The sequence below is a fragment of the Mus pahari genome, chromosome 14, assembly GCF_900095145.1.
Source record: "Mus pahari chromosome 14, PAHARI_EIJ_v1.1, whole genome shotgun sequence".
NCBI classification, from domain to species: Eukaryota; Metazoa; Chordata; class Mammalia; order Rodentia; family Muridae; genus Mus; species Mus pahari.
Window position 1 is genome coordinate 17,463,083 of NC_034603.1, and position 25,515 is coordinate 17,488,597.

At 45.7% G+C, this 25,515-nt stretch overlaps 1 protein-coding gene across 1 annotated transcript; it reads right to left on the reverse strand.

The window, feature by feature from the left end:
• Window positions 1-1,327: 1,327 nt before the first annotated feature.
• Btnl9 (butyrophilin like 9) lies at window positions 1,328-21,802 on the reverse strand. The gene is made up of 10 exons (XM_021213853.2): window positions 21,629-21,802; window positions 17,850-17,976; window positions 15,446-15,793; window positions 13,758-14,039; window positions 10,924-11,052; window positions 10,101-10,133; window positions 8,708-8,728; window positions 8,472-8,498; window positions 4,522-4,548; window positions 1,328-3,593 (listed from the first exon to the last, which is right to left on the reverse strand). The coding sequence occupies exons 2-10, from the start codon at window positions 17,953-17,955 to the stop codon at window positions 2,956-2,958; spliced, it is 1,611 nt and encodes a 536-aa protein (XP_021069512.1). The 5' UTR covers window positions 17,956-17,976; window positions 21,629-21,802; the 3' UTR covers window positions 1,328-2,955.
• Between the last annotated feature and the right edge of the window lie 3,713 nt (window positions 21,803-25,515).

Consider the following 25,515-nt stretch of genomic DNA (forward strand, 5'->3'; position numbering starts at 1 on the left):
GATCCAGGAGAAACCTCAAGGCTCTGTCAATCTGCTGGAGTCTGAAGAAGTGCCAAGAAGCCACAAGAACACCACCAGAAGTCCTTTGGTGTGTTTCTCTCTGTGAAGTCATGACAAAGACCAGCAAGGAGTAGCAAGGCGAACCAATACCACACAGTGTTGTTCACTGTTGGGATATATTTATACCTTCTCCAAACATCATGTGTTCTCTCAAATGTCTGCTCTAACAAAACAACACATGCCCCTTTCCCGGCAGCTTCCAGAAAAATCATCACATATCTGTTCTCAGCAAAGCCTCTTCCATGTGTCTGCTTCAGCAAAAACATCCTCTCATAAGACCGTTTATAGAAAAGCATCACATGACACAATTGAGTCTCCAAAGAAACCAGAAATTTCCACTTCAGCTCTTTGAATCTGACACACTTGAAGCCTACCTCAAGGTAATCAAGTTACCCTGCAGATGAGTTAACCAGAGATGTTATCAATCACCATCTTTGCTTTCTGGGGTTTGGGAGAGCACCTGAGAGTGAAATAGTCATTGTGTTTACCTCAAGCATCTCTAAAGCTCTCAACACTTATTTGTGAAGAACAATATTTCCCTGCATCACTATGGCACTAACTAAAAATCAACACTCACTTAAATTTTTTTTGTATTTTGGGGCTCCTATTCATTTTTTCTTTGACCTAATGTCTTACCTCATCCTTGAAAATGTAAATGTCATTACATGGCTCATCTTGCAGATTATCATAGCAATAGTACTCTCCCCATTTCCCTTCTCCTTTACTTTTCTAAAGGAAGCTCAAGGACAATTTTATCAGAGTTTACACCAAACTGGTACAGAGGAGATGAAAACTCTGGCATGCAAAAGGAAGAGATGAAGAAAACACCATGACCTTTACGTTAGACGTGGAGTAGAAATAAGTGGCACACACCTTTGATCACAGTACTTGGGAGGCAGAGGCAGGAGGATTTCTGAGTTCGAGACCAGCCTGGTCTACAGAGTGAGTTCCAGGATGGCCAGGGCTACACAGAGAAACCCTGTCTCGAAGTAAGAGAGAGAGAGAGAGAGAGAGAGAGAGAGAGAGAGAGAGAGAGAGAGAGAGAGAGAGCCTCTTAAGAAAGGAAAAAGCACTCCCAAGAATGTAAGGATGCTTAGTAAGCTGAGGAAAGGGCCTGAAGCCAGAAAGAGTCTGAAGTCCTTTCCCTATTTAAAACAATTGTATTTGTTGTTGCTGTTGTTTATTCTTCTCTCATATATTGCATCCTGACTGGAATTCCTTCTCTCCTCTCCTCCCAGCCTCCACTTACCTCCCCTCTCTTCCAGATCCACTCCTCCTCCATTTCAGAAAAGAGCAGGCCTCCCAAGGAGATCAACCAAACATGGCAAAATAAGATGCTGTGAGAGTAGGCATATCCCTTCATATCAAGGCTGGGCAAGGCAACCGAGTAGGAGGAAAGGGGCCCCCAAAGCAGGCAAAAGAACCAGAGACAGCCACTGCAACCACTGTTAGGAGTCTCACAAGAATACCAAGCTACACAACTGTAAAATACAGGCAGAGGACCTCGGTCAGATCCATGTAGTCTCCCTGATCCTCCCTTCAGTCTCTGCGAGGGAACGCCTATGAGCCCTGCTTAGTCGATTCTGTGGGCCGTGGTCACACAGTGTCCTTGTCCTTGACCCTTCTGGCATCTATAAAACTTCCTCCTCCCTTTAGGGGATTTGCTGTGCTTCTAAAGTTTAGATGTGGGGCTCTGTGTCTGCTCCTATCAATTGCCGGATGAAGCCTCTCTGATAATGATTGTGCTAGGCTCCAGTCTACAGGTGTCACTAGGAATCATTTCATACACTTTTTTTCTCAGTTGTGTTTCTATTTCCATTATTTTAAGAAATATGTAAGACTGCTACATAAGATTGGAGCCATCTTGCTTTTCAATAGGCTCTGCCTGGTGGGCTTACCAGCCATTAGTTTTTTGTTTCTTTGCTTTTTTTGTTTTGTTTGTTTGTTTGTTTTTGTCTATACTGATTGTTTCCTTGATGCAAAGCTAATAGCTTTTTCATTCCATCCTTCCCATTCTCTTTTAGAGAGGTTTCACTTGATTATTTTTAAGGCTTCCTTTTTAAAAAGAGAAAAAATAAAGTGTTAGCATGGACTTTTGCATTTGGGTTTTAGTTATTGCCTAATACTGCATTGTTTTATTTTTTAATTTTATGAGATTATAAAGAAATTACATAATTCCTCCCTTCCTTTTCCTCCCCCCAAATTCTCCTATGCCTCATTTCAAGCTCTCTTTCAAACTCACAGCTTTTAAAATTAATGTTATTATGTGAGTATATGTATATACATATATTTTGCTAAATATAGCCTTCTCAGTCTGTGAAATGTTACTTAGATGTATGTTTATGTTTACTGCATTCTTGCCATCCTGGGCTGGGGATCTAATGCACTTTCCTGGGGAAAGTGTGGGTGAAGTTGAAGATGTGCGCTATCCTTCGGATTAAGCAAGCACTCTACCACTGATTGCCCTTAACCACATCACTGCCGTTACTGAATTTCATGTTCAAATTGCCACATACATGATCAAGGAAGTTGCTATAAGCTGTATTCAGAGCTGGGCCAAAGGTGAACTCATTGTTTATGAAATGACATTACTTCTAGACTTTTGCAGGATACACAAAATTACACACGCGCGCACACTATACACACACACACACACACTATACAGATCTATACACACATTAGCAGATAATTATGATTTCTTTCCCATCTCCTACACTGCACACTCCAGAATCCTGCTATATACACAAACAATCTCTCATTTGCCTGTTTAAAGATAATTATATACATTCATCTGTATAGGCCCTCTTTATCCTCTTTCTGCTGACTCTGCTTTGGCTGAAGGAGAGCAAAGTGCTGTCCAGGAGTTCAGGACAGCACTTGGACCTGGCCTTGAGGTCACCACAGTGCCTCATTATCAGCCCAGGCAGGGTCCAGAGACTCATAGGGCTGTAGCCAGTTGTCGTTGTCGTTCTCTTCGAGGACCTGTGGCCCTCTAACCGGCAAAGAGCAGATGGTCATAGGATCCGGGTGTTCACTGCCATCGTGGGCTCGGGGCCTTAAGTAGGCGCGGAGCGCCCCTGAGAAAGTGTCGGTGAAGGTGAAGATGTGCGAGCCATCGGACACGTTGAAGAAAGACAGTTTCCCCGCCTCATAGTCCAACAGTACGCCTATCCTCCGGGGAGGCACGCGTAGCGCCAGTGCCACGCGATGCGGGTCCAGCACGAAGTACTCGCAGCGGTTCCACAGCCCCATCACCCAGTAGCCGGCCGCCGGGCTCAGGCGTGCGGGCTCGGATCGCTCCACCGACTCCAGACAGGCGCCCAGGAACCAGCGGCTGCGCCGGCCCACGTGCACCTCCCAGTAGTGGCGGCCGCTGGAGAAGCGCTCCCGGCTCAGCACGCACGTCTGCTCCGAAAACCGCTGCGGGTCCCCGGCTGCAGTACTGGGCACCCCCAGGCGGGAGGACACGCTCTTGCCATTGTTGGAGACCTCCAGGCTAGGGTGCGCTGTGGCAGGATCCAAGGTCACGTCCACTGAGCAGAGGCTTAAGGTTAGTTCCTACTGAGGAAGGTTCAGAAACCTCCTCTACTTTCCCCTCCATTCCTCTCCCTTCTACTTCCCTCCACTTCCCGCTCTTTCCTCTTCTCTACTCTCATTTGGCCTCTCCTCTGTTCCTCGGAAAACTTCTAGTTGATCCAGTTGGAGCAACTGGTAGAATCACACTTCTTCCCACCCACCAAGTCTGTCAACCATCCCTCTTCCCAGAGCATCATGCAGATCATTCCTGAAACCAACTCTTTTCCTGAATCCCATTCTTAGGTTCCAAATGAAGGTAGGTTCTTGAGTAGATTTGCGACGGAGCCAAGCCTTGAGCAACGAGGAGACAGATATTTGCCGGCTCCTGTGTCCTCTGGTCCTATCGCCCAATCTGTGCCTCTGCTTTACAGCAATTTTAGGGCTCTTAAAACTACAGAGAACCTCTGAGATCATCCAGTGACCTACACTCCAACACCCATGCCCCCAAATACATCCACTCCATGACTGAGAAACTGGAGGGAACCCACCCACCCATTTCTTGAGACAAGGTCTCCCTATATAGCCCAGGCTGATCTTGACTCATAATCAAGATCATGATCATGATCTTGCCCTCGGCCTCCCAAGTGCTGGGATTTCCTGTGTGTATCATCATGGCTGCCTGAGGGGCCCTTCTCTGAAATGATCCGAGAAGTTCCTTTCAGATTCTGCCCCCCCCCCCCCGCTAAAGATCCCAGAAGCAGTCTTCCTGTCATGGAACATGTATGCACATGTGAATGTATGCAGCATGTCGTATATATAATGCGATAATGCGTTCATTTCCAGGATGTGGACTTGACTCCTGGAAAAATCGTCCCTCTAAAGTCAGGTCCCTCTGCATCCCTTCTGTGCAAGACCCAACCCAACCTGTCAGCTTCGGAGACTTACCTGCATATTGCTGGGCTGCTCTCCACTCTGAAACCAAAGAGAGAGGAGAAGGGACTCAGAGAGATCAGCCAGTAACTTTGGGACCCATAGGATGGCTTCCCTTGCTCAAGAGCTGCCCACAAATTAAAAGACCTCATCTCTACCTCTGGATTGGACTGGGCGAGGGTCTAAGCAGTGCTAGGTTCAACCAAAGTGCTGTGCAGCTTCAAGCTACATTGAGAAGATGCGACAGAAGCAAGGAACCCGGGTACCCTAAAGCCTGGAAATGAAGCCTAGCTGCCTGCCCAAGCTCCATCCTGGAGACCCTGCTGAGCTGGACTCTGTCCTAAGATGTCTTCTAGATGCCCAGTCTTCCCTCTGCAAAGAGTTGATCCAAAACAATAAAAGACACTTTTTTTTTTTCAGAGCACGGGATGGGGGTGAGGGGCTCAATTCGAACAGCCAGTGGAACGTTAAAGACACACAGCTGTTACATGGAATAGCTTAGTTCTAGCAAAACGCTGATTCAGTGTTGGTTTGCTTATTTAAAACCATTCATCTAAATCAACTTGAGGATTTTTAAAGGTTCATTAGCTTTAAAAGGGAAGTAGATACAGAGAAGGAACACTTGAACATCCGAATGCCATTAAGGCCATAATAGTGATAACTAGCAGGGAAGGTGAGCCCTGGGGCAAACCCATCTGGTCTGAACCTAGGCAGAAGTGGAAACCTTACCTCAATGGGGAAATTATGGTAGGTGTACTAAATGGCACTGAGAAGACCCATTCACTGCACACAGACAAACCAGTGGGCTCACTGTTACCTCACAGCCAGAGTGTGAGGAATTCTGTAGGATTAATGGCCTACACATGAAACATGCCATTGCAGTTTGGATATGAAACATTCTCCAATGGCCCTGAGTTAAAGGCTTAGTCCTCAGCTCTGCACTATGTGGAATCTTTAAGAGGGACAGTCAAAATGAAAGTCTTCTGGCCATCCAGGGGTTATTGAGACTCTGGCTTTCCCGTCTCTTCTCTTTGCTTCCAGCCTACTGTGTGGCAAGCAGCCTTCTCTACTCACACTCCCTGCTCCCTGCTGCAATGCGCTCGCTGCCTTGCCTCAGGCCCAAGTGACCATGGATCCATCACCACTGAAACTGTGATCCCAAGTAAACCTTTGCACACTGCAAGTTTCCTGTATCAGGTGTTATGTGACACTACTAGAAGGTGAGAAATACACTATACATTAATGAAAGAAATTATAAGACAATATCATCATGGAGTCCTTAGCAAAGGCCTTCAACAAAATTTCAGGAACATGAGCCATAAGGTACAAGTTTTGATGAATTAAACTTTATCAAAAGTAAAGTAATGATCGCTCTTTAATAATGGGAACATGAAAGCCGGGCGTGGTGGCGCACGCCTTTAATCCCAGCACTCGGGAGGCAGAGGCAGGCGGATTTCTGAGTTCGAGGCCAGCCTGGTCTACAAAGTGAGTTCCAGGACAGCCAGGGCTACACAGAGAAACCCTGTCTCGAAAAAAACAAAAAACAAACAAACAAACAAACAAAAATAATAATAATAATAATGGGAACGTGAACAAGGCTAACAGTAAATGACACAGTAGTAAAAGGAATTCATGTCGTTTAATATGATTGTGTGTATGTGTTTGTGTGTGTGTGTGTGTGTGTATCATATAGGAATCCTCAAAACATTAGCATCCAGAGAGGACCCACTAATAAAAGAATGAAAAAGCATTTATCTCTATGGGCTGGCAAATTTAGAGAGCTGGCTCACACAGGATGCAGGTGTACAGAGCCTCACCATAGTGGGTGGCAGGAAGAGGGCTTTCTGGGAAACCTTTGTCTGGCCAGCATCCTAATCTCCCTTCCTGGTTATACTTCCTAGAGAAACAGGGTGATAGGACAACACACTTCGGGCTTATTCCGTGTGGTTTGCAGTGGTGTGCAGTGAATCAGCAAGAAGAAGCAGACCTAACATGCAGGAGATGAATATTTAATCAGTGATACATGTATGAAGCAAGGGACAGACAGCATGTGACTATGAATGGTGTTAAAAAAAAACCTATAATGCATGTGACAAAGTAGAAACCCAGGTTTATAAGAATGTATATTAAAAAAAATTATACATTAGCCTGGCGTGGTGGCACATGCCTTTAATCCCAGCCCTTGGGAGGCAGAGACAGGTGGTTTTCTGAGTTTGAGGCCAGCCTGGTATACAGAGTGAGTTCCAGGACAGCCAGGGCTATACAGAGAAACCCCATCTTGGAAAAAAAAAGTATACATTAGACTGTTGGCCTTATGGAGGAAATATAGGCCCTTATGACATTGTCAAGTTCCAAGAAATTCCTCTTCCCAAAGTCTGGCATTTAGGCAAAAGTCAGCCATTCCCTTTGGGATTTAAGAGGATAGTTCATACTTGCTAAAAGGAGTCATTCTCCTTATCTGCAGCAAAAAGGACATATGTCTCTTCCATTAGCCTATGCCTGTGGTGCCTATTACATATCAGGGTCTATGCTAGGCTCCAGGGTCCCTCAATCCTGGCTGACATACCCTGCCCCCTACCCTAAACCTCTCCAGCTTTTGCTCCCTACACTGCTCAGACATTTTGGCTATGCACTTGGTTCCCCTCTTGGTTTTGCTCTTAGCTCTGCTCCTGGACCTCTCTTCTTCCATTTGCCCTCTCTCCCATCCCTTCTTTCTTCTCTTCCTCTCTTGCTCTCCATCCCTGTCTCTTTCCTCTCATGATTCAGTTCAGTGCACTGGACCCATTCAGTCTGGATTATTTCAGTTGCCTCTGACTGTACTCTCCCTCACGTGTACAGTAAAAACCTTCTCCTCAACCACACCCGGGAGTGGCCATGTCTTCAGTCTCATTCAGGTATGAAGAGAAGCATTTAATTACATAGTAGCATGTTTACTCCAGATCCACAGGAAGTTTGAAGGTGAACATCAGAAATTCAGGTGACTGTGGTGTGTAACTGTTAGGTTTCAAACCAGCAACAAACCGCTGAGGTGTCTATCTAACATATCAAATCAGACGTGGCCGCCAGGTTCTCCCAGCATCCCTCAGTCCCTACCTGTTACAGGGTATGGCTGGCAAACCCCTCCCCCTTCCCTAAACTTCTCCAGCCAAGAGAGAAAGGCTGGGCTGCCCTTCCCCCAGCAGCCCTTCCCTATATAAAATCCAGCCATTGTGGTACTGAGTTCTCTTTTAGGCTTCCTGGCTGCTGCACCTGGTTCGCCTCCCTCCTCTCTCCCTTCCTTTCCCCAACTCTCCTCACATGGCTCAGGGGCTGTGTCCACTCTGGACTCTCCCTTTTAGCTACAGTAAACTTCCTCTACACCATTCCTAGGACCACACGTGTCCTTTCCTTTTTACTTATTTGTGCTTTTTTTTTTTTTTCACTCAGTAAGAATGTTCTTCCGCATGTAACCTTGGGACAATAAATATAAATATAAACATACAATTAAACGTGGGTCTGACCTCTACCAAGTACAGTATGCATACAACATGGGAAGCACAGGAGAGAAAAATGGAAGCACCAGACAATAGTGTGATGTTGCCAAGTAAAGAGTAACTGCCAAGTAATAGCTTGACCTACATTTTCGGTGTGCTTGCTTGCTTTCTTGCTTGTGTTACTTTACAATGGTGTGGGAGCCTTAGGATTCGTTAGAAACCAGACTTGGAGTTTCGGTCAATTCTCAGGCTGATGGTATGTGGCATGTTAACTCTATAGAGATGCCGGGGAAGCCACAGTGAGTTAGCCACACGATCAGAAGGTACCCAGCCAAAACGCCAGCCCTGGGCTGCTCCTCTGTGATGTTTGGTAGGCATATCAAATGCATTTCTAACTTAGGACATTTTCAGTGGGTTTGGAAAGGTATGAGTCCATCACAGAAGGCAGGGAGCCTAGTGAGAAACAGCAGGAGAGAAAGGGGCTTTACTCACCAGCCTGGCCTTCGGACCTTCTCCAGTCTGAAGCAGCAAAGGAAAAGGGGGATTAGAAAGTCAGGACACCACTTTTTTTTTTGCCATAGTTGCCCAATTCCCCCTTCCCTTGACACTCATGCAACCAGCACAGTTCCCGCCTGGGTGTCATACATCGTTGGGCGGGGAGAGGATACATAAATAGTCAGGTATAATAGGGGATGGAAAGGGATGGTTCTGTGGTGGAGGACACTCACCAAGCTCTGTCTGAAGTTTCTCTGCAAGCAAAACAGAGAGGTGTCAACCTTCTGATACAAACACATTCCTTCCTCTCAGGTCACTTCTCTCTGCAGCTCTACCCTTGATGCCACACTGCCCTGTAGGAGGCTCATCCCCAGCACTCCAGAGCCTTTACCCTATCTTCATTTCAGAGGAAGAAAATCAATAGGCACTGGGCCTGGGAGGAACAACAGACTTGGTTCTAAAGGGTTTCTCCCCTAGGCTCCAATTGGGTAGAGTTTATTCTTTCTAAAACCAAAGGATGTTCCTGGTGTTTGTATGGTTGGGGTGCAGGGCCAGAAGCACATGAATAAGCTCAGGCAGAGAGCACAACCTACGTCTCTTGGGGTCATTTGTTGAATACTTCATTTAAAGATAAGAAGGACGTCATAATTTTTTTTTTCCTGACTAGATGTAAAGGATCTGACTCTGTCTCTAGAATGTGGTCCTCTGGTCTCTCCATCTTCTGTACTCTTTAAAAACAATCAGTATACTAATTCAGTCTGTGATCTTGATGACTTAATGCAGCGCTGTTTTGGTTTGGTTTGGTTTGAGTTGTTTGTTTGTTTGTTTTATGCTTTTGTTTTTGTTTTGGTAGGATTGGGTAGGCAGGGAGACCTGAGGTGCTCAGCTTCCTCGCCTTCCTCTGTAAGTCTCTCTGCTACACCACACCCCTCGATGGTTTTAAGTTGGTGTGTTCCAGTGAGAGGAAAAGTAATTTACCAGAGTGTTCCCCTTTTAGTGCAAGCTCAAGGGTCAGTCTCCACAGTGGCATTTGGGTTAAAAGAGAAAGGAAGCTGAGTTGGGGGACGTAAACACTCCAGCGGGCTGTGTTGAACAAACCCTGAAGCTGGAGCACACAGGCAGCCCATCTTAGTCTGACTGAGGGAGGAGAGTCAGGCAAAGATGGGCGGAGAACCAGACGGGTGGGTGTCATCCTTCTCTCCCTCAAGGGAGCCTAGTCACTTTGACTGTCCTTTTCTGCTCCAGGGGTGGCCAGATAAGCATACTTGTCCTGTAGCCTGCCCTGTCACCACAGAACTTACTCAACGGTGCGATTAGTCTTCCTGGAGACAAAAAGAATAGACGATGCTCCCGGACATCCTCTGTCTGAGGTGGACAGGACCAGACAGGACAGATGGTGAACACAGGGACCTCACTTCCCCAAGGTATGCAGACTCAGCGCTTTGCATCTGGGAGTCAGTCTGGGTGCCTGAACACAGCTGAGCAAACCCAGGCCTATGGTCCCTCTCTCTCTCTGCTCTGCTAGTCCTAGATGCCCCCCACTGCCACCCCCAAGACTGAGGTCTTGCCTTGGAAACCTGGGCCCTGCTCCGGATGTGGGGATAGAGGGTGCCACCTCCCACTTACCTCTGACCTTCTCTCCCTGCTTCACCCGTTTTTCTGAAAGGAAGAAGGAAATGGAAGAGCTGAGTAGCGAGCTGGCTCTTGCTCTTTTCAAGCTCTTCTTCCAGACTGGGTTCCCTTCTGTCCCTCCCCGTGTTCCTCTCCCTCGCTCCCCTCTCTCCTGTTTTCCTATTGAAAGACTAGATGTTAGACTCCCTGGTGGGCAGGCAGGGAGAGGGACCATAAGTAGTTAATATAAAGGTGCCAACATGGCCAGCTTCTTCCTCAGCCTCCTGTCTTGAGACAAAAACAAAAAACAAAAAAAACTGGCAGCTTTCGTCTCCCACCAGAAGGACCCCTGCTGGTGATCTGATTCTATGGGTTCAAGGCCTGATCAGGACACCTCACAGAGCCTTTGTGGACCAATCAACCATTCCATCTGTCCTCAAACCAAGCCGCCATAGAGAAGGGGAGGAAGATTTAAAAGTCTTCAGAGGATTTAAAAGTCCCGGATTTTTTTCCGGCTTTTCGAGTGCCCCCTCTTCCCGCCCGTGGCATCCCAAGAGTCTTTTTCTCTGTGTATCTGTTGCATGTGTGTGCTTCCTCATCCCAAATTTAAAAACCAAAGAACAAAACGACCTTCCGTTTCAACCGTTGACTCTGTCTGTGGTGCTTGAGGTTTCCTTGCTGTTTCTTCATCTGTTTCAAGTTCCCCTCTGCCCCCCCCCCGCCCCTCCCTCCGCCGCATTTTAGCTCTTTAACTGTCAGGAAAAAACGAACCCCTTCAGACCTCTACCTAGCCTGTACCATTATGGAGCAAAAACCAGCTCCAGGACCTGACTCGTACCTTGAAAGCTCCGCTGCTTGTAAAAATATCGCAGTGCCAGCATGGTGAGCACCATCAGGCTGAGCGGCAGGACCACCAGGGTTCCCACAAACGCTTTCTTCCAGGGGGACATTCTGGGTAGGAACACATCTGGAAAACATGTCGTATGGTGTTAGTTATCTCGACTTAGGCTCTACTAACCACTGAAGCAAGAATGTCTTGGACAGTACATCATGATGTCTCAGACCTTAGGGTAGCCAATTACATCTTCAGCGGGAGCCTCTCTAGCCAGGTATGAACCGAACATAAACACAGCTGTGCAGCCTTCACTCCAGGTAGGATCAGGTGCAATGGCAGAATTCACTACTGTGGCGGAAGGGAAGGCTGTGGATTGAAGATAGAGGATGGGTCCTGGCTCAAGGATGCGATAGCCAGCCCGGTGGCACTGTGTCTTTGCCTGCCCCCACATGAGCTGCTCCATCCCAGTTATTAGCGTGCTCAGACCTGAGTAATAATTTATACAGGTCCCCTGTGATGACTAAAGAGACTCAATATGAAGCCAGGGGTCCCTTAGGTGACGTTGACCTTTTGCTCTGCAGTGCCTGGGGCATGCTAGTGGCCTGCAGGTGAGACGAGAATAGGAAAATGGGCTCTGGGGTAATAACAGCTGCCATTGCTTCTGTAAACTTGCTTATCACTGTGGGAAAGGGATGTAATGGCCTTTTTATTGTTATAGAGAGGAAAAGTCAAAGACAACTGAGGGAAGTTAACCAATTTTCCTGCCCAGCTGTGGATTCCATGGATAGCTATAACACACACCTTTGTGGCATCCGCCTTAAAGAAAAAAAATAAAAAAATAAACCACTTTAATCCCCCTTCCACACAGCATGCTCTTTGGCTCTAAGGCTGTTGTCCTTCTGTGAGCAGTAAGAATAAATTCATTAATCTGAGTTTGAAATGAATCTAAGTCTGGTTCCTCCCAGTGGGTTTGGATGCCACAGCACAGGTATGCCCTTCATCTCCCCACCACTTAGAACTGGGGGACCACAACCCCACTTTTCCAGCTCTGATCCTACACTTGAAGGAGTTTAGCGTCCAAACTGTTTTCGACCTGCCTGGGGATTCTACAGGTTGTCACTTGCTTCCTGGCATTTGTCTCAGTTCTCACATCACTGGAAGAATCCCCAACAAAGCCAATAGCTGCTTAGCCACAGTAGCAACAACCCAAGCAAGCCCTGCGTTAGTTTCAATGAAAATGGCTCCATGACACCAACCCAACCCCCAAGCCTTTGACCTACAATTTGTCCTGCCTACAAGATGTACTGTGGTAAAGTTGGTGTAGAACTTGTGGGAGTGGCTGACCAATGACTGGTCCTGCTTGAGACTCATGCCATGAGAGAGAGCCCACACTTGTCACTGCCTGGAAGACCAGAAACCAGAGGTTGGAGAGCCCAGACACCTAGGATAGAAGCAAACATGACCAGCAAAGAAAAAAGGTCTGTGAAACGATTCCTAATGACACTTGTAGACTGAAGCCTAGCATAATCGTCATCAGAGACTCCACCAGCAACTGGTGGAAATGTTTCAGAGAACCACAGCCAGAAATTAGGTGAAACTCGGGACATGCTCTGAAAGAGGGGGAGGAAGGTTTGTAGGAACCACAGGGATCAAGAAACCTACAGAATCAACTAACCTGGGCTCATAGAAACTCCCGGAGACTTAACTGCCAACCAGGGAGCCTGCATGGGACTGACCTAGGCTCTCTGTAACACGTTATGGTTGTGTTGCTTGATCTTCTTGTGTGATTTCTAGCAGTGGGGGTAGGAGCTATCTCTGACTCTTTGGCCTGCTTTTGGGACCCTTTTCTTTCCACAGGGTTGACTCATCCACCCTTAATCTGAGGGGAAGTGCCTAGTCTTACTGCAACTTGGCATGCCATGTTTGGTTGCTATCCACTGAACACTGCCCTTTTCTGAAGGGAAACAGAGAAGGAGTGGGTGAGGAGATGGAGGGGGGAGGTATAGAAGTAGGGTGGGGGAACTGCAGTTGAGTTGTAATATATGAAAGAAGAATAAATCTTAAAGAAAAGAAAAAAGGAACTGCCCCCCCAAAAGGCTCTTAGGGAGTGGCATTATTGAGGTGTGACTTTTTGAAGGAAATGTGTCACCGAGGGTGGGCTTTGAGGTTTCAGAAGCTCAAGCCAATCTCATTCTCTCTCTCTCTCTCTCTCTCTCTCTCTCTCTCTCTCTCTCTCTCTCTCTCTCTTTCTCTCCTGCCTGCCTATCCAGGGACCTTTCCAAAACCTGGGTCCCACCATACTTTCTGCCATGATGATATGGACTAAACCTCTGGAACTGTAACCCAGCCCCACTTAAATGTTTTCTTTTTCTTTAATAGGAGTTACCATGCTCATGGAGTCTCTTCACAGCAATAAAACCCTGACTAAGACAGGCCCCAGAGGTTGGGTGTAGTTTGGTGCTATCTGTAATCCAGGGCATTCCAGAGCGGTCAGGGATGAAGGGACGAAGACAGAAGCAGAGCATAACTCGGCAGAAACACGCGCCAGCTTAATAATTCTGTGTCTGTTATTCAAAAGTGATCTAGTTATTCAAAAGTAAGGCTTTATTGCAGAGGGTTCTTTACTTTAAAAAATATTTTTAACCTTTAGAAAGTATAGTAAATTAAAGTGGAGACTGCTCAGTGGTTAAGAGCCCTCTTCCGGGGTCTCATAGGCATCAAGCCAAGAAGCTACCCTCCCTCCCAAAGCCATGCATTATTGTATAGATGACTTCTGGGCCAATCAACATGGAGCTTTTGATGATAAGAAAGACAAGCATGAGCCAGTGCCTACTGACCTGCAATCTGAATGGTGAACTCTCTCTTCTGGGACAGCAAGGGGTTCTGGATTATACAAGACACATTGCTGTGAGCCCCTCCTCGGACAATCACAGATGTCTCCAGACTGAAGAGGCCTTGGGCATTCTGGGTGATGGCTTCAGACTCTGGAGAAAGGCACTGACCCTGGTGGCCTCTCCATTGAACCTTTGGCTTGGGGTACCAGCCACTGGAACTGCATTGCAGCTGAATGCCCTCTCCATTGAAGCCCTCGAGGGAGATGTGTGGGTCTGAGCCCGATCCTGGGAGAGCAGAAGGGGTGAAGAAGATCAGGCTCACCATGCATAAAGTTACTGCCACTGCTCACCATCTGAGGACACCGTAAGATGTCAGGAATTATGACTGTTCTTAGCACGTATGTGAGCTTCAGTGGAGAGGAACGACATAAATGATCCCACTACAATGAAGAATCATCTCACCTAGAACTCCAGTAGATTACCTTCTGTTAATTCTCACTAGATCTTAAATGCCTACAGTATACGCAATCTTTTCCCAGTCAAACAGAGCTAGCTCTGTTATCTAGCTATCATTTGTTATTTAACTATCAAATGATGTGCTAGGGGTCAAACCCCACTCTCGTTCATCTAAGTAAACACCCTACCACTGAGCTCTATCCCCAGCCATATATTTTAAACTTGCAAAATATTAATGTATGTGTGCACAGGAATATATATATATATATATATATATATATATATATATATATATATATGACTTCAAGGCTGACCACTCTGCTTGTATGTAACAATAGTTCTCAACTATCAACATGAGAGAGAGGGACATGGGAGGGGGTGTTGAGGGAGGGTATCTGGAAAGAGTTTTAGGGAGAAAAGAAGGGTAGAAAGGGATGTAATTCTACTTCAATCAAAAACAATAAAAGATTAATGTTGTTTAAATAGTAATGATATGTAAAATACATATCAGGAAAGTCCCAGGCCTTTCTCCATCATTTCAATTCCTTATGTCTCACTACTTATGCAATCTACTTTTATTAGCTTCTAGCTTGTATTTCTTACAAGTCTTCCTACAATATTCCCCTATTAATTGTGTACAAAAAATACATCTTCAGATTTCTTTGTTTTTTCTCCCTCTTGTTGACGCATTCTAGGAATCATGACACATATGCTCATTGAGACATTACAGGCTCTGGGCATTCTAGATGAAGGAGCTCATTTTTTCAAGCTTCAGAAGGTGGACGGTGCTGATGGACCATATTCAGCCCCTGTGGGTTGGTATTTCGATGTTCTTGAAATTCTATGTAATGCTACAAATACTGATCTTACACAAATGCCTATTATATCCTTATGTCACTTTGATTCACCTTGTCATTATGAATTAAAATTATTTCTCAAGCTGTTTTGAAGTCATTCAGTATTTTTTGAGCCTTTTTATTGCTATATGTTGATTTATTTGGGTTATTTTTTGTTCTTGTAATCGTTTTAAATGCTTCTCCCACCCGACCCCCAACCGCTGGTACTGGGGATCGTACCACAGCCTGTGTGTACTGGACGGGCACTAATATCCCTTCAAGCCACACCCAACGTTTTAACATACTGCGTTTGTTTTTGTTTTCGACCCTAGATTCTCTCTGCAAGTTCAATCCGATCCTTTTCTCTGTCTCCAGCTCCTGTCTGGCTTGAGAACGTACCTGCTACTTCCAGCTCCCACATGGCTTCACCAGAGAAGTTGTGAGAAAGAAAGCGGCACCCATATCTGCCCTCGTCGGAGGGAACCACGCTAAGGATGTGCAGGTTCACGCTGCCCTCGGCAATGTCATATGCTTCAAATAAGGTCCTGTTTCGGAACTGTGCCAGCTGCGGGCTGGAGCGCTCCTGCGGCTCCTGGTGCAAGTACACCACGTTGGAGACCTGGGTCCGAAACCAGCGAATTTCCATGTGCTTTGCGTCTTGGTATGATGATAATCGACATGGGAACTCCACCGCTTCCCCGACGCGGGCCAAAATGGACTCCTCAGGGCCCAGCACCCAGACCTCCTCTAGGACAACAATCCAAAACAATGGCCAAGATCAACCCACTTCAAACTTTAAAAAAAAAAAAAAAAAATCACTTCTCTTTTTGTAGATCAGAAATCTACAGCAAATCATCCAAATGACAAAGATGAAATGCTCTCCAAAAACAATCTGTGTGCTTTCCTGGAGAAGAAATTGTTATGAAAAGAGTCAATTAAAATGCCTATCTATGTACACACATGACAATCAGATGCACTGTACAGGGCGGGACTAGTTATCAGTTTGAATCAATCAAGCATAGATGTTATTTGAGAAGCTCTGTGTGGCCAGGGGAGCATGCTGAATACAATATGTTTTGTGACTAACAAAATTTATGCCTGTGATATAGAATTGCTGGTTTGCGTAAGTGCACCAAGAAAAAGATCTTGAAAGAGAGAAACCACTTAGTTGATGGCGCTGCTTTCTGGCAGTGAGACTGGAAAGCCTTATGTTGTCCATTTCTTAGTAGAGTTGCCATCACTGCAATCAGCATCATGATCGAGAGCAACCTGAGAAGGAAAGGCCCCATCTTACAGGTAAGTCGAGGCAGGAACTCAAGGCAAGACCCTGGAGGCAGGAACTGAAGCACAGACCCTGGGGGAGAGCTGCCTACTGCCTTTGTTCTTCATGGAGTCTTCAGTCTGCTTTCTTATGCCCGGGATGTACAAGCACACAATAGGCTGGGCCTTTCTATATCAATCACTAATTTAAAATGCCTCAGGCTTTCCTGCAAGTCAGTCATAAAGAGCCGTTTTCCCAAGTGTGCTTCCCACTGCTCAGATCTCTCTGCCTTGTGCCAAACTGACAATAAGCTAGCTGGGGCGGGCAGTTTTCACAGCATTTATCAACAGAGTTCATATGTACAGCTTCTGTGTATTTTGGTATTTTAATGCCTACTGAACTCTGCCATTGAGAGACCTGTCATACTCTTTCGTTTGAGCGTTGGTCTTCTTTTCTGGTGCCTCCAGGTGGTCTCTCTGCTATCCTTAGTCGGCTTCCTCCTTTACAAATTCAGCTAACACTTTTTCCCCAAACTCAAACATACTACATCTCTTTCCTCATCCTTCACTTTACCTGTGGATCATGGATGTTTCTTGCTTTGTGTCATTTTGGGGGAAGAAAAAAAAAACCCAACAACAACCCTTTACCTCCTGGATGAATCCCAGCCAATCCAGTCACCTTCCTACCAGGTTCCCTCTCCAGGATCTCATAAACTGTCCTTCTCACACACCTGAGATCCCTCTGTCTCTGTCTCTGTCTCTGTCTCTGTCTCTGTCTCTATCTCTCTCTCTATTAGCTTCCCAGGGAACGTGTACTTTGCAAGGCTTTCCAGGAAAGAGAACTGCTCATCTCTGAACTTGTCTTGCTCCAGGGAAGTGTATATGGGAAGCAGGGGCTGGCAAACTGATGAAAGAGCATCAAGCAGTGTGGCTTTAACAACTAAGATAGGAGCAGTAAATGGTGCCATATAACTGTACTGGTTGGTATACAACTGTACTGATTGGTATATAACTGTACTGGTTGGTATATAACTGTACTAGTTGCTATTTAGCTGTTCTGGTTGCTATATAGCTGTACTGGTTGGTATATAACTGTACTAGTTGGTATACAACTGTACTTGTTGGTATGTAACTGTACTAGTTGCTATTTAGCTGCTCTGGTTGCTATATAGCTGTACTGGTTGGTATATGACTATACTGGTTGCTCTATAACGGTAGTGGCTGGTGTATGTCCTAGTACTGAAGAGGCTGAGGTAAGAGGATTGAGAGTCCCAGGCCACCCTAGGCTGCATAGCAAGAACCTGTTTCAAAAGCAAAACAACAGAAGTTACAAAAACAAATGAAAAAATCAACCAACCAACCGAACAACAATAACAAAATCCAAAACCCTGAGTGGGACTCTTTTTTGGCGTTTTAGTAATTAGTCTGGTCTGGTGCTGTGTCGTGAGAACCCACTCCTAGAGGGCCCTCAGCAGAGACAGAGGCAGAGTTTGGGTGCTCATACCTGGGTGAGCTGGCTATGGTTACAGATCAAATACACTACCTGAGTTCACCTCCCACACCTGAAGGAAGAGAAGGTAGGTGAAGAAGATGCTGAGGCATGGAGGTATTTGCTTCAGAAACCCCAGAAATCCTGAGCAATCTGCCATCTGTCAGCGGTGAGGGCCCACCTGGAAAATAATGAACATGCTGGGTAATATGGGCAGTGACCCTTCACCCAGAAGGTCTGAGACTATATTCATTCTTGTATTTATTGTTATTATTATTATTCGCTAATTCTGGAGTTCCAGATCAGGCCCGTAGCTTCTTTTAAACCGTGACAGGATGTAAGAACGGCTTCTAATTTTATCAGGTGATGCTGTTACCATTGAGCTTGTTGGAACTCACGGTGCTGTGAGCCGACAGGGTTGAAGGGTCCCAGGGGAAGCAACATATTGTTTAGACTCAGGAATGGAGCCATACATTGTGTGGGGGCTCAGCGTCATCCTCCTCTGGGTTAGTGACACTCCCCAGAGAATGGGAAATCTAGGAAGAATATCAAATACAACTTTATCTCCCTTCCTCCCCACGGCAGACCACTGGTGTACACATTCTTTGCCCTGGAACATCAGGTTCATAAAACAGGAAGACAGAGCTATTTTTTTTCCAAAGCAGAGTATATAAGGTGGCTATCTGCCAACCTTTGGGACATTCTGGTCAATTTCATCTATTTTGATCTTATCAGGGGTTAGCTAGTCCCTGTTCTCATGGTTTTTTGCATCTTTAGTTCCAGCTGATGGAGGAATGCCATCTGGAAATCTCTTCTCCATCCTGTGGTCCAGAAAACTCCTCTATCTCTAAGTCCCTGTTGCGCTCTGTGTTAGCATCTAAGTCTAGCAGCCAATGAGTCTAATGTGATGAGTACATCTCGGGAAGCACAGTCTCTCCACATTGCTTCTTTATTTAGGTGTAGGACTTAAGGCAGCAAATTTTGCAGCTGGGTGAACCTCAATCTTTGTGCTTGAGCAATGGAAGGAAAAAGTTTAAGCCTCCTATGAATTGACAAGATGCTGTTTAAATTTCACTGATGGTGCACATCTAAAATGCCAGCATGCAGAAGGCTGAAGCAAAGGGATCATGATTGTAAAGAGAGCCCGGGCTAGCTAGCCAGACTCCATCTCAAACACAGAAGTAAAGAAACACTCTATAAATAAAAGTCACCACCTTCTCCTCTCTCCACTTTCGAAACATCATTTTGCGACTTTCTTCCAGAAAGGGTTCTTCCCATCACGACAGTCCCTCTGGGGAGGGGATAGTCAGTGGATTTTTACTCTCTAATCCAACCCACATTTCTACTCTGTCTTTTGCTACCACGGTCGCCATTGTTTGGTGACCCCCACACAGCCTTTGCTTCTGCTGAGCCCTAGCCATATGATCTGCAAAACCATAGACAAAGATGTAGGATTGCACAGTAGCAAAGCAGTCAGAGGAGATGTAGGAAGGTTGATGAGGACTTCTCAGGGTGACCTGTGGGCTAGAAAGACCCAGACTGGTAGGACCACAAGATGGGGTGCGGGGAGCAATGGTCTAAGGAATGAATGTACCACATCTTGGGGCTTTGGAGCTGAGACTCAGAGGTTGCAGAGGTAAGGCAGAGGAGCAAGTAGGGCCCACTCCAGTTGTGTTTCAGATGGACTCTTTAGAGGGAGGAAGACTCATTGCCCTCTGGAGCCAACCGGTCTGTTTTGATGGTCTGAATATACTGAGATTATTATTTTTGTGGTAACTAACAAGACCAGAGGTCCTGGGCAAAGATGAAAGCTCCGAAGGGACAGTAAGACCCCTTGTCCGTTGTGGCTGATACAGAAGTGTGCACATGCATGTCAGTGACAGCTCTGCCTAGTGGAAGCAAGGCATCCGAAGCCACACTGACTTTGTGTTTGTCACTCACCTTGTCTTCCCTTCCCTTTCGTGCCTTGTTCTTACGGGTCAGACACAGCTTAGGGACCCAAGAGAGCAAAGCCACACCAGGCACATCACCACCCAGATAGCTCCTTACAAAGCAAGCACTGGGGCATATGCAGTGGCCTGTTTGGATGAGCTACGATGTGAGGGCTTAGTCAACTGTGTTAAGTGGTACCTCTTGTCAGCCTAGAGGGACAATTTGTTCCTTCCAAAGAGGCAAGTAAGTGAAGTGGTAGCTCTTGTTAGCTAAGGACAGTTTGTTCCAAAATAGCTACCTGTAGTCATTTTTCTGTTGTGATAAACACAAGTGATTGTCATCACTGAAGCTATGGGGGGGAAAAGGTTAAAATATAAGGTGTATACGTGGACACACACACACACACAGTGGTAGAAGCTCTACTCTATCACCTCTAACTGTGTGTGGAAGTGTCCCACATGGCTCAGTTTCCCAACTTGTAATTTGGGCTTATTGGTAAAGGTAGTAATAACTTTGTCACCAGCCTCTTCACAGACAGGAGTCACAGATACTCAGTGTCTGTTCACTACTATTGGATAGTCTTTAATTGAAGGCCAGTAGTCTGGAAACTTCCTGAAAGGACTAGAAGAGAGTACACACACACACACACACACACACACACACACACACACACACACAACTCATGTAAATGCCCACAAGCAATAAACATAAATTAAACGCTTATGTATCAAACACCCACATATTCCATCAGTATTACTACTACTTATACCAAAAAGCCCAAATTATAGGTAGGTAAGCTGAGGCATGTGGGACACCTTCACACGCCTGAGGTGGCAGAGGGAGATTTCTTCCTCGGCTGTGGTTTACAGCACCTGTTTTCTCTCCTCCAGCCTCTCCCCAGCTGTGCTATGTCACATCTGGCTTCTGATTTCATTTGCATCAATAACTCCAAGCCATCCTGCTCTTAGGAAGCACCCAGCCTCACACAGTGCCATACCCACCCACACTAAGGAAGAAACAAGGTCACTAGCTATCCAGCCACAAGACCTATCAACCGATGGATTTAAACTTTACTGCCAAAGAAAAGGAATGAAAACTTAAACCAAAGTGTCCCCAAGACTTTGTCACTAGCTTTTAGACAGGAGTCATGGGACTTCAGTGTCTGTTCAATATTCAGGGGTATCTGCCATGGGCTCCAGAGTCTGATCCAGGTGGAAACGTTTGGCTGGAGAAAGGAGAAAGCTAGACACGCTGAATTGGGGTGTGGCGGTGTTGAGGGGAGATGGAGAACTCAGTGAAGAGGCCTCAGACCTAGCTAAGTTGTCGCGGCGAGGACCATGTTCTCTCTGTGATCCCCTGGGAAGCTTCTTTCTGAAGATATGAAGGACGGAGAGTTCATGCACACTGTAGTACTGAAGCCCACCTCTCACTTCTGCTGTTCTGCACTGTTGTTTTGCAAACCTGAGTTGGTACGTTTCACCTTGCAGCTACCCCCATAAGTTCCAAAGGGCAAATGAGACGGGCGCACTTCCTTCTCCTTTCCCACTCCAGTGCCCTCTATTGCCCGCTAGCCTGCATCCCTGTGATTTTACGTGGTCTCTAAGAGGATTTCCATCCTCGTAAAGAGCCGAGTCACTTTAAACAGGGAGTACCAAAAGAATGAACCCTTTTCATCTGCAGGGAAAAAGGATGCAGCAGAACCTTGCCTCCTCAGAGGGGCCAGCCTGAATGGCCATCTCCCTTAAGACATCCAAAACATCCCACCCACTCCTCCAACGAAAACACCGGAACTGAGTGATAAGAGCTTCCATCTCTGCTGTGCTTCCCCTAGGGTGCTTTCTGTCTTTTTCTGCTCTCCGTTTCTAGAAGGTTCATCCAAGTGCTGCAAAGGAGCCACGTACCTTTCAGGTAACAGCAGAAGATCCAAGTGGTAGAGGGATGCTGGCAATCTCACCTCCCTCTGAAGGGGGTGATTATGAAGTGTTAGTCCCTGATGCTAAGCTGCTTTAGATGTGGGCTGGCAGCTGGGTTCAGGAAGGGGATGCAGGTCACTGGTGACAGAATTACTCACCCACCTTCCACCTTAGGACATAAACTATTGGTTCTGCCCTTTGTTATAAAAACCAAGATAGATAGAACAAAACGAGGAAGTCCCCGTCACATCCTGTCCTCCTGGGGAAAAAAAAAATCTCCAGCTAAGTTCCCATAGAAAATGACCCTCCGGTGTCTTAGAAGGAGGCCAAAGGTGCCCGGGAGCTTCGATAGAACAGGCGGCATCTGCAGGCGGCTAAGAGCCGAAAAGGAAGGCCCAAGCTGGCCATCCAGGATTTCTGGAGAGATCAAGCCGGGTATCCAGGGAGCCTGGATGCTGGTCCAAGGCCAGCCCCACTAGCTTCCCAGTAACACTGTGACAGACTGCAGTCTCCATTAGAAGTTGGGAAGTGCTTGTGCCCAGCTTGTGCCCCATCATCATATCCCTCTCTTCAGGGAAACACCCGGAGGAAATCTCCTGGGAACTGTGGCACAAGCCAACGTAGAACAGAGCTCATATACAGCTCGGAAACAGTGGGGTATAAGCACTTCTCTAGTGAAGCTGCACTCTACATGGAGCTGAATGGGAACAGAAGAGAGGCTGCTAGAGGTGGCGAATCTACCCCTCTCCTGAGTTTGTTCTATGAAGTGTGTCCTTCCTCTTCAAGACTCTCCAGTCACTCAACCTTCACCCCTCGCTCTTGCTTTCCCGGTCCTCTCACTGCATTCTCACCTTCTAATCTCTCCGCGGAGCAGACAGGCAAAGCTGCCCGTCACACGCTCCGCCCATGCGCATGGCATCCTATAGGCCTCTTTCCTATCAGTTGGCACTCTTTCCAAGATCCTGCTCAAAATTCCTGCCTCTGATGGGTGGACTTGACCTCTTCCCATGTGCACACCTCTTTCTTCTCAGTCTTCATGCAGGGGGGGTCTCTGAGACCGCCACAGCCAGCAGAGTATCGGTCCACAGGAGCCGAGAAGGTAGTTTGGTTCAACACAATTAAGCAGCCGGTATTGGTTCAAACTTTGGGCGTTTTACCACCACCACCACCCCCAAGTAGTTTATTTTAGGCATATGTATGCCCAGCACATAAACAGATGTGACTGCAATGGAAATGTGTGTAAAGTGCATAAGATGCCTTCCACAAAAATACTCTATAGATTGAGAAAAACAAGCTTATGATAAGGGTCTAGGGGAGGATCCCGTGGGGTCTCAGACTCACAGATCGTGCAAAGGCTATCAGGCTATTAACCGTGTCTGCTCCCAGCCTTCTGGGCAGCTAACGGGTTATGAGTTCCTTCCTTTAAAGGATCGGTCCTGTGTTTAACACCCCAGGCTCCCCAGGTGCTTATCTGTGAGCACAAGGACCTCTGGGCCGCCTACATCTCCCCCCCCCCTTTTTTTTATTTTTTAAAGAAAAATTATGGTTGTAATAGAGGCCAAGGTTGAATGCATTGCCTTCATGGCTGGTATAACTAATACAGGCAAGGATAAAATAATAATAAGAATAGCTAACAGAGGATCACGCAAAGGGGAACGCCATCTTAACATGATGAGTATTCAGAGGTCACTCGAGAGATTTTATCTCTTTATGCAAATCACAAATTTGACCTTCTGTAACGTGAGAGAAATCTAACACAATAAAGCAACACATGTCAGGAAATTGTTGACAACCAAAATAATGCTCCAGCAACAAATTATCTATAGTATCTTTCTTTTGTAAAACTGTGACTCTCAATTCAACCATCTCTGGGTTAATTTCTGATAATATTTTTGCTCTAACATTAGTAGTTTTACTAGTAATTATATAGTATAGTAATTATGCAGGCCACTCTGTATTCCAGGAATCGTTCCTGTGATTGGTAATAAGAAAGCTGGTGTGGATGCAACCATTACAGGGTCCAATGGATGCAAAGAATCATCACAGCTTGGAGGGAAGTCTCTTCATTCTGATGATCAGTTGTAAAGATTTCCTGGAAAATGGATGTAATATGGCCTATCCCACATAACACCATTCACACAGATTCATCCCAAAGGCAGTTGTGTGCCAGGGGGAAGGGTGTGGTTAGAGGTGGGATTACAATCAGGAGAGATATAAGTTATATATAATTTAAGATGACATTTCAAGCATATTCTCTCTCTCTCTCTCTCTCTCTCTCTCTCTCTCTCTATATATATATATATATATATATATATATATATATATATATATATATTCAGGAATAGATTCCCAGATGGGGTAGTCTCTGGATAGTCCATCCTTTCATCTTAGCTCTAAATTTTGTCTCTGTACCTATATCCTTTCATGGGTATTTTGTTCCTTATTCTAAGGAGGAATGAAGTATCCACACGATGGTCATCCTTCTTGGTTTTCTTGTGTTTTGCAAAATGTATCTTGGATGTTTTAAGTTTCTGGGCTAATATCCACTTATCAGTGAGTGCATATCTAGTGACTTCTTTTGTGATTGGATTACCTCACTAAGGATGATATCCTCCAGATACATCCATTTGCCCAAGAATTTCATAAATTCATTGTTTTTAGTAGCTGAGTAGTGCTCTGCTTGTGGACGTTGTACATCGTGGTGCGCACTAGGCTCCGCACCACGATGTACAACGTCCACAAGCAGGCCCCCAGTGGAGGAGCTAGAGAAAGTACCCAAGGAGCTGAAGGGGGCTGCAACCCTATAGGTCGAACAACAATATGAACTAACCAGTACCCCCTGAGCTCCTGTCTCTAGCTGCATATGTAGCAGAAGGTGGCCTAATCGGCCATCATTGGGAAGAGAGGTCCCTTGGTCTTGCAAACTTTATATGACCCAGCACAGGCGAGGGCCAGGGCCAAGTAGTGGGAGTGGGTGGGTAGGGGAGCAGCAGCGGGGTGGGGGGGTATAAGGAACTTTCAGGATAGTATTTGAAATGTAAATAAAGAAAATAATTAATTAATTAATTAATTAATTTTTTAAAAAGATTACTTTCGTTAGCTGTCAGACACTAAATAAAGCCAGAGTTTGTTTTATAAATCACTGGCAACAGATGGTGCAATAATATCAATTTTGGTAAGCAGTGCAACAGACAGTATTTTTCATCTTTTTTTATTCTTTCTTTCTTTCTTTATTATTTATTGGTTTTTCGAGACAGGGTTTCTCTGTGTAGCCCTGGCTGTCCTGGAACTCACTTTGTAGGGCTATTTTTCTCAAACTCAGAAATCCTCCTGCCTCTGCCTCCTGAGTGCTGGGATTAAAGGCGTGTGCCACCACACCTGGCAGTATTTTTCATCTTTATACAACGATAATTTCCACTAATAGAGCTTTCTAAAGAGTGTTTAATTATGCTAAAATCCATATTATTATTACACCCGGGCTGATCAATTAGATTAGTCCATCCACAATATCCTCCATTAATATTCCATAAATAACAAAATTTTTTAAACCATTTGCCTTTATAAATAGGACCATTATCAGATTTTAGCTGAAATGGGAGTCCTGGAAAGAAAATGTATATAATAAACGATAATGGTATCTGAGGTTGTTTCACCCTCGTAAGCAGAAGCAACACATCATATTAGAAAAAGTATCAACTGTTACACGGACGTATTTTAAACGTCCAAATTCTGAGATATGAGTAATGTCTGTTTGCCTAATGGTGTTAGGTTTTAACTCTCGAGCGTTAATTATGCCAGCAGATGGCGGCAGTGTGAAAGAAGAAAGGGATGGCCTGCCGCGCCTGCTCGCTAGGTAAAAAGATTATACCTGTATT

What these genes read in the sequence shown, in the direction of transcription:
- Btnl9 (XM_021213853.2), bottom strand. Translation starts at nt 17,955, where the DNA reads ATGGCAGATTGCTCAGGATTTCTGGGGTTTCTGAAGCAAATACCTCCA. An exon ending in GTGGGAGCTGGAAGTAGCAG is followed by an intron (nt 14,040 to 15,445) that starts GTACGTTCTCAA and finishes CTGCTCTCCCAG; the next exon opens with GATCGGGCTCAGACCCACAC. An exon ending in AGCAGCCCAGCAATATGCAG is followed by an intron (nt 3,594 to 4,521) that starts GTAAGTCTCCGA and finishes GCCTCTGCTCAG; the next exon opens with TGGACGTGACCTTGGATCCT.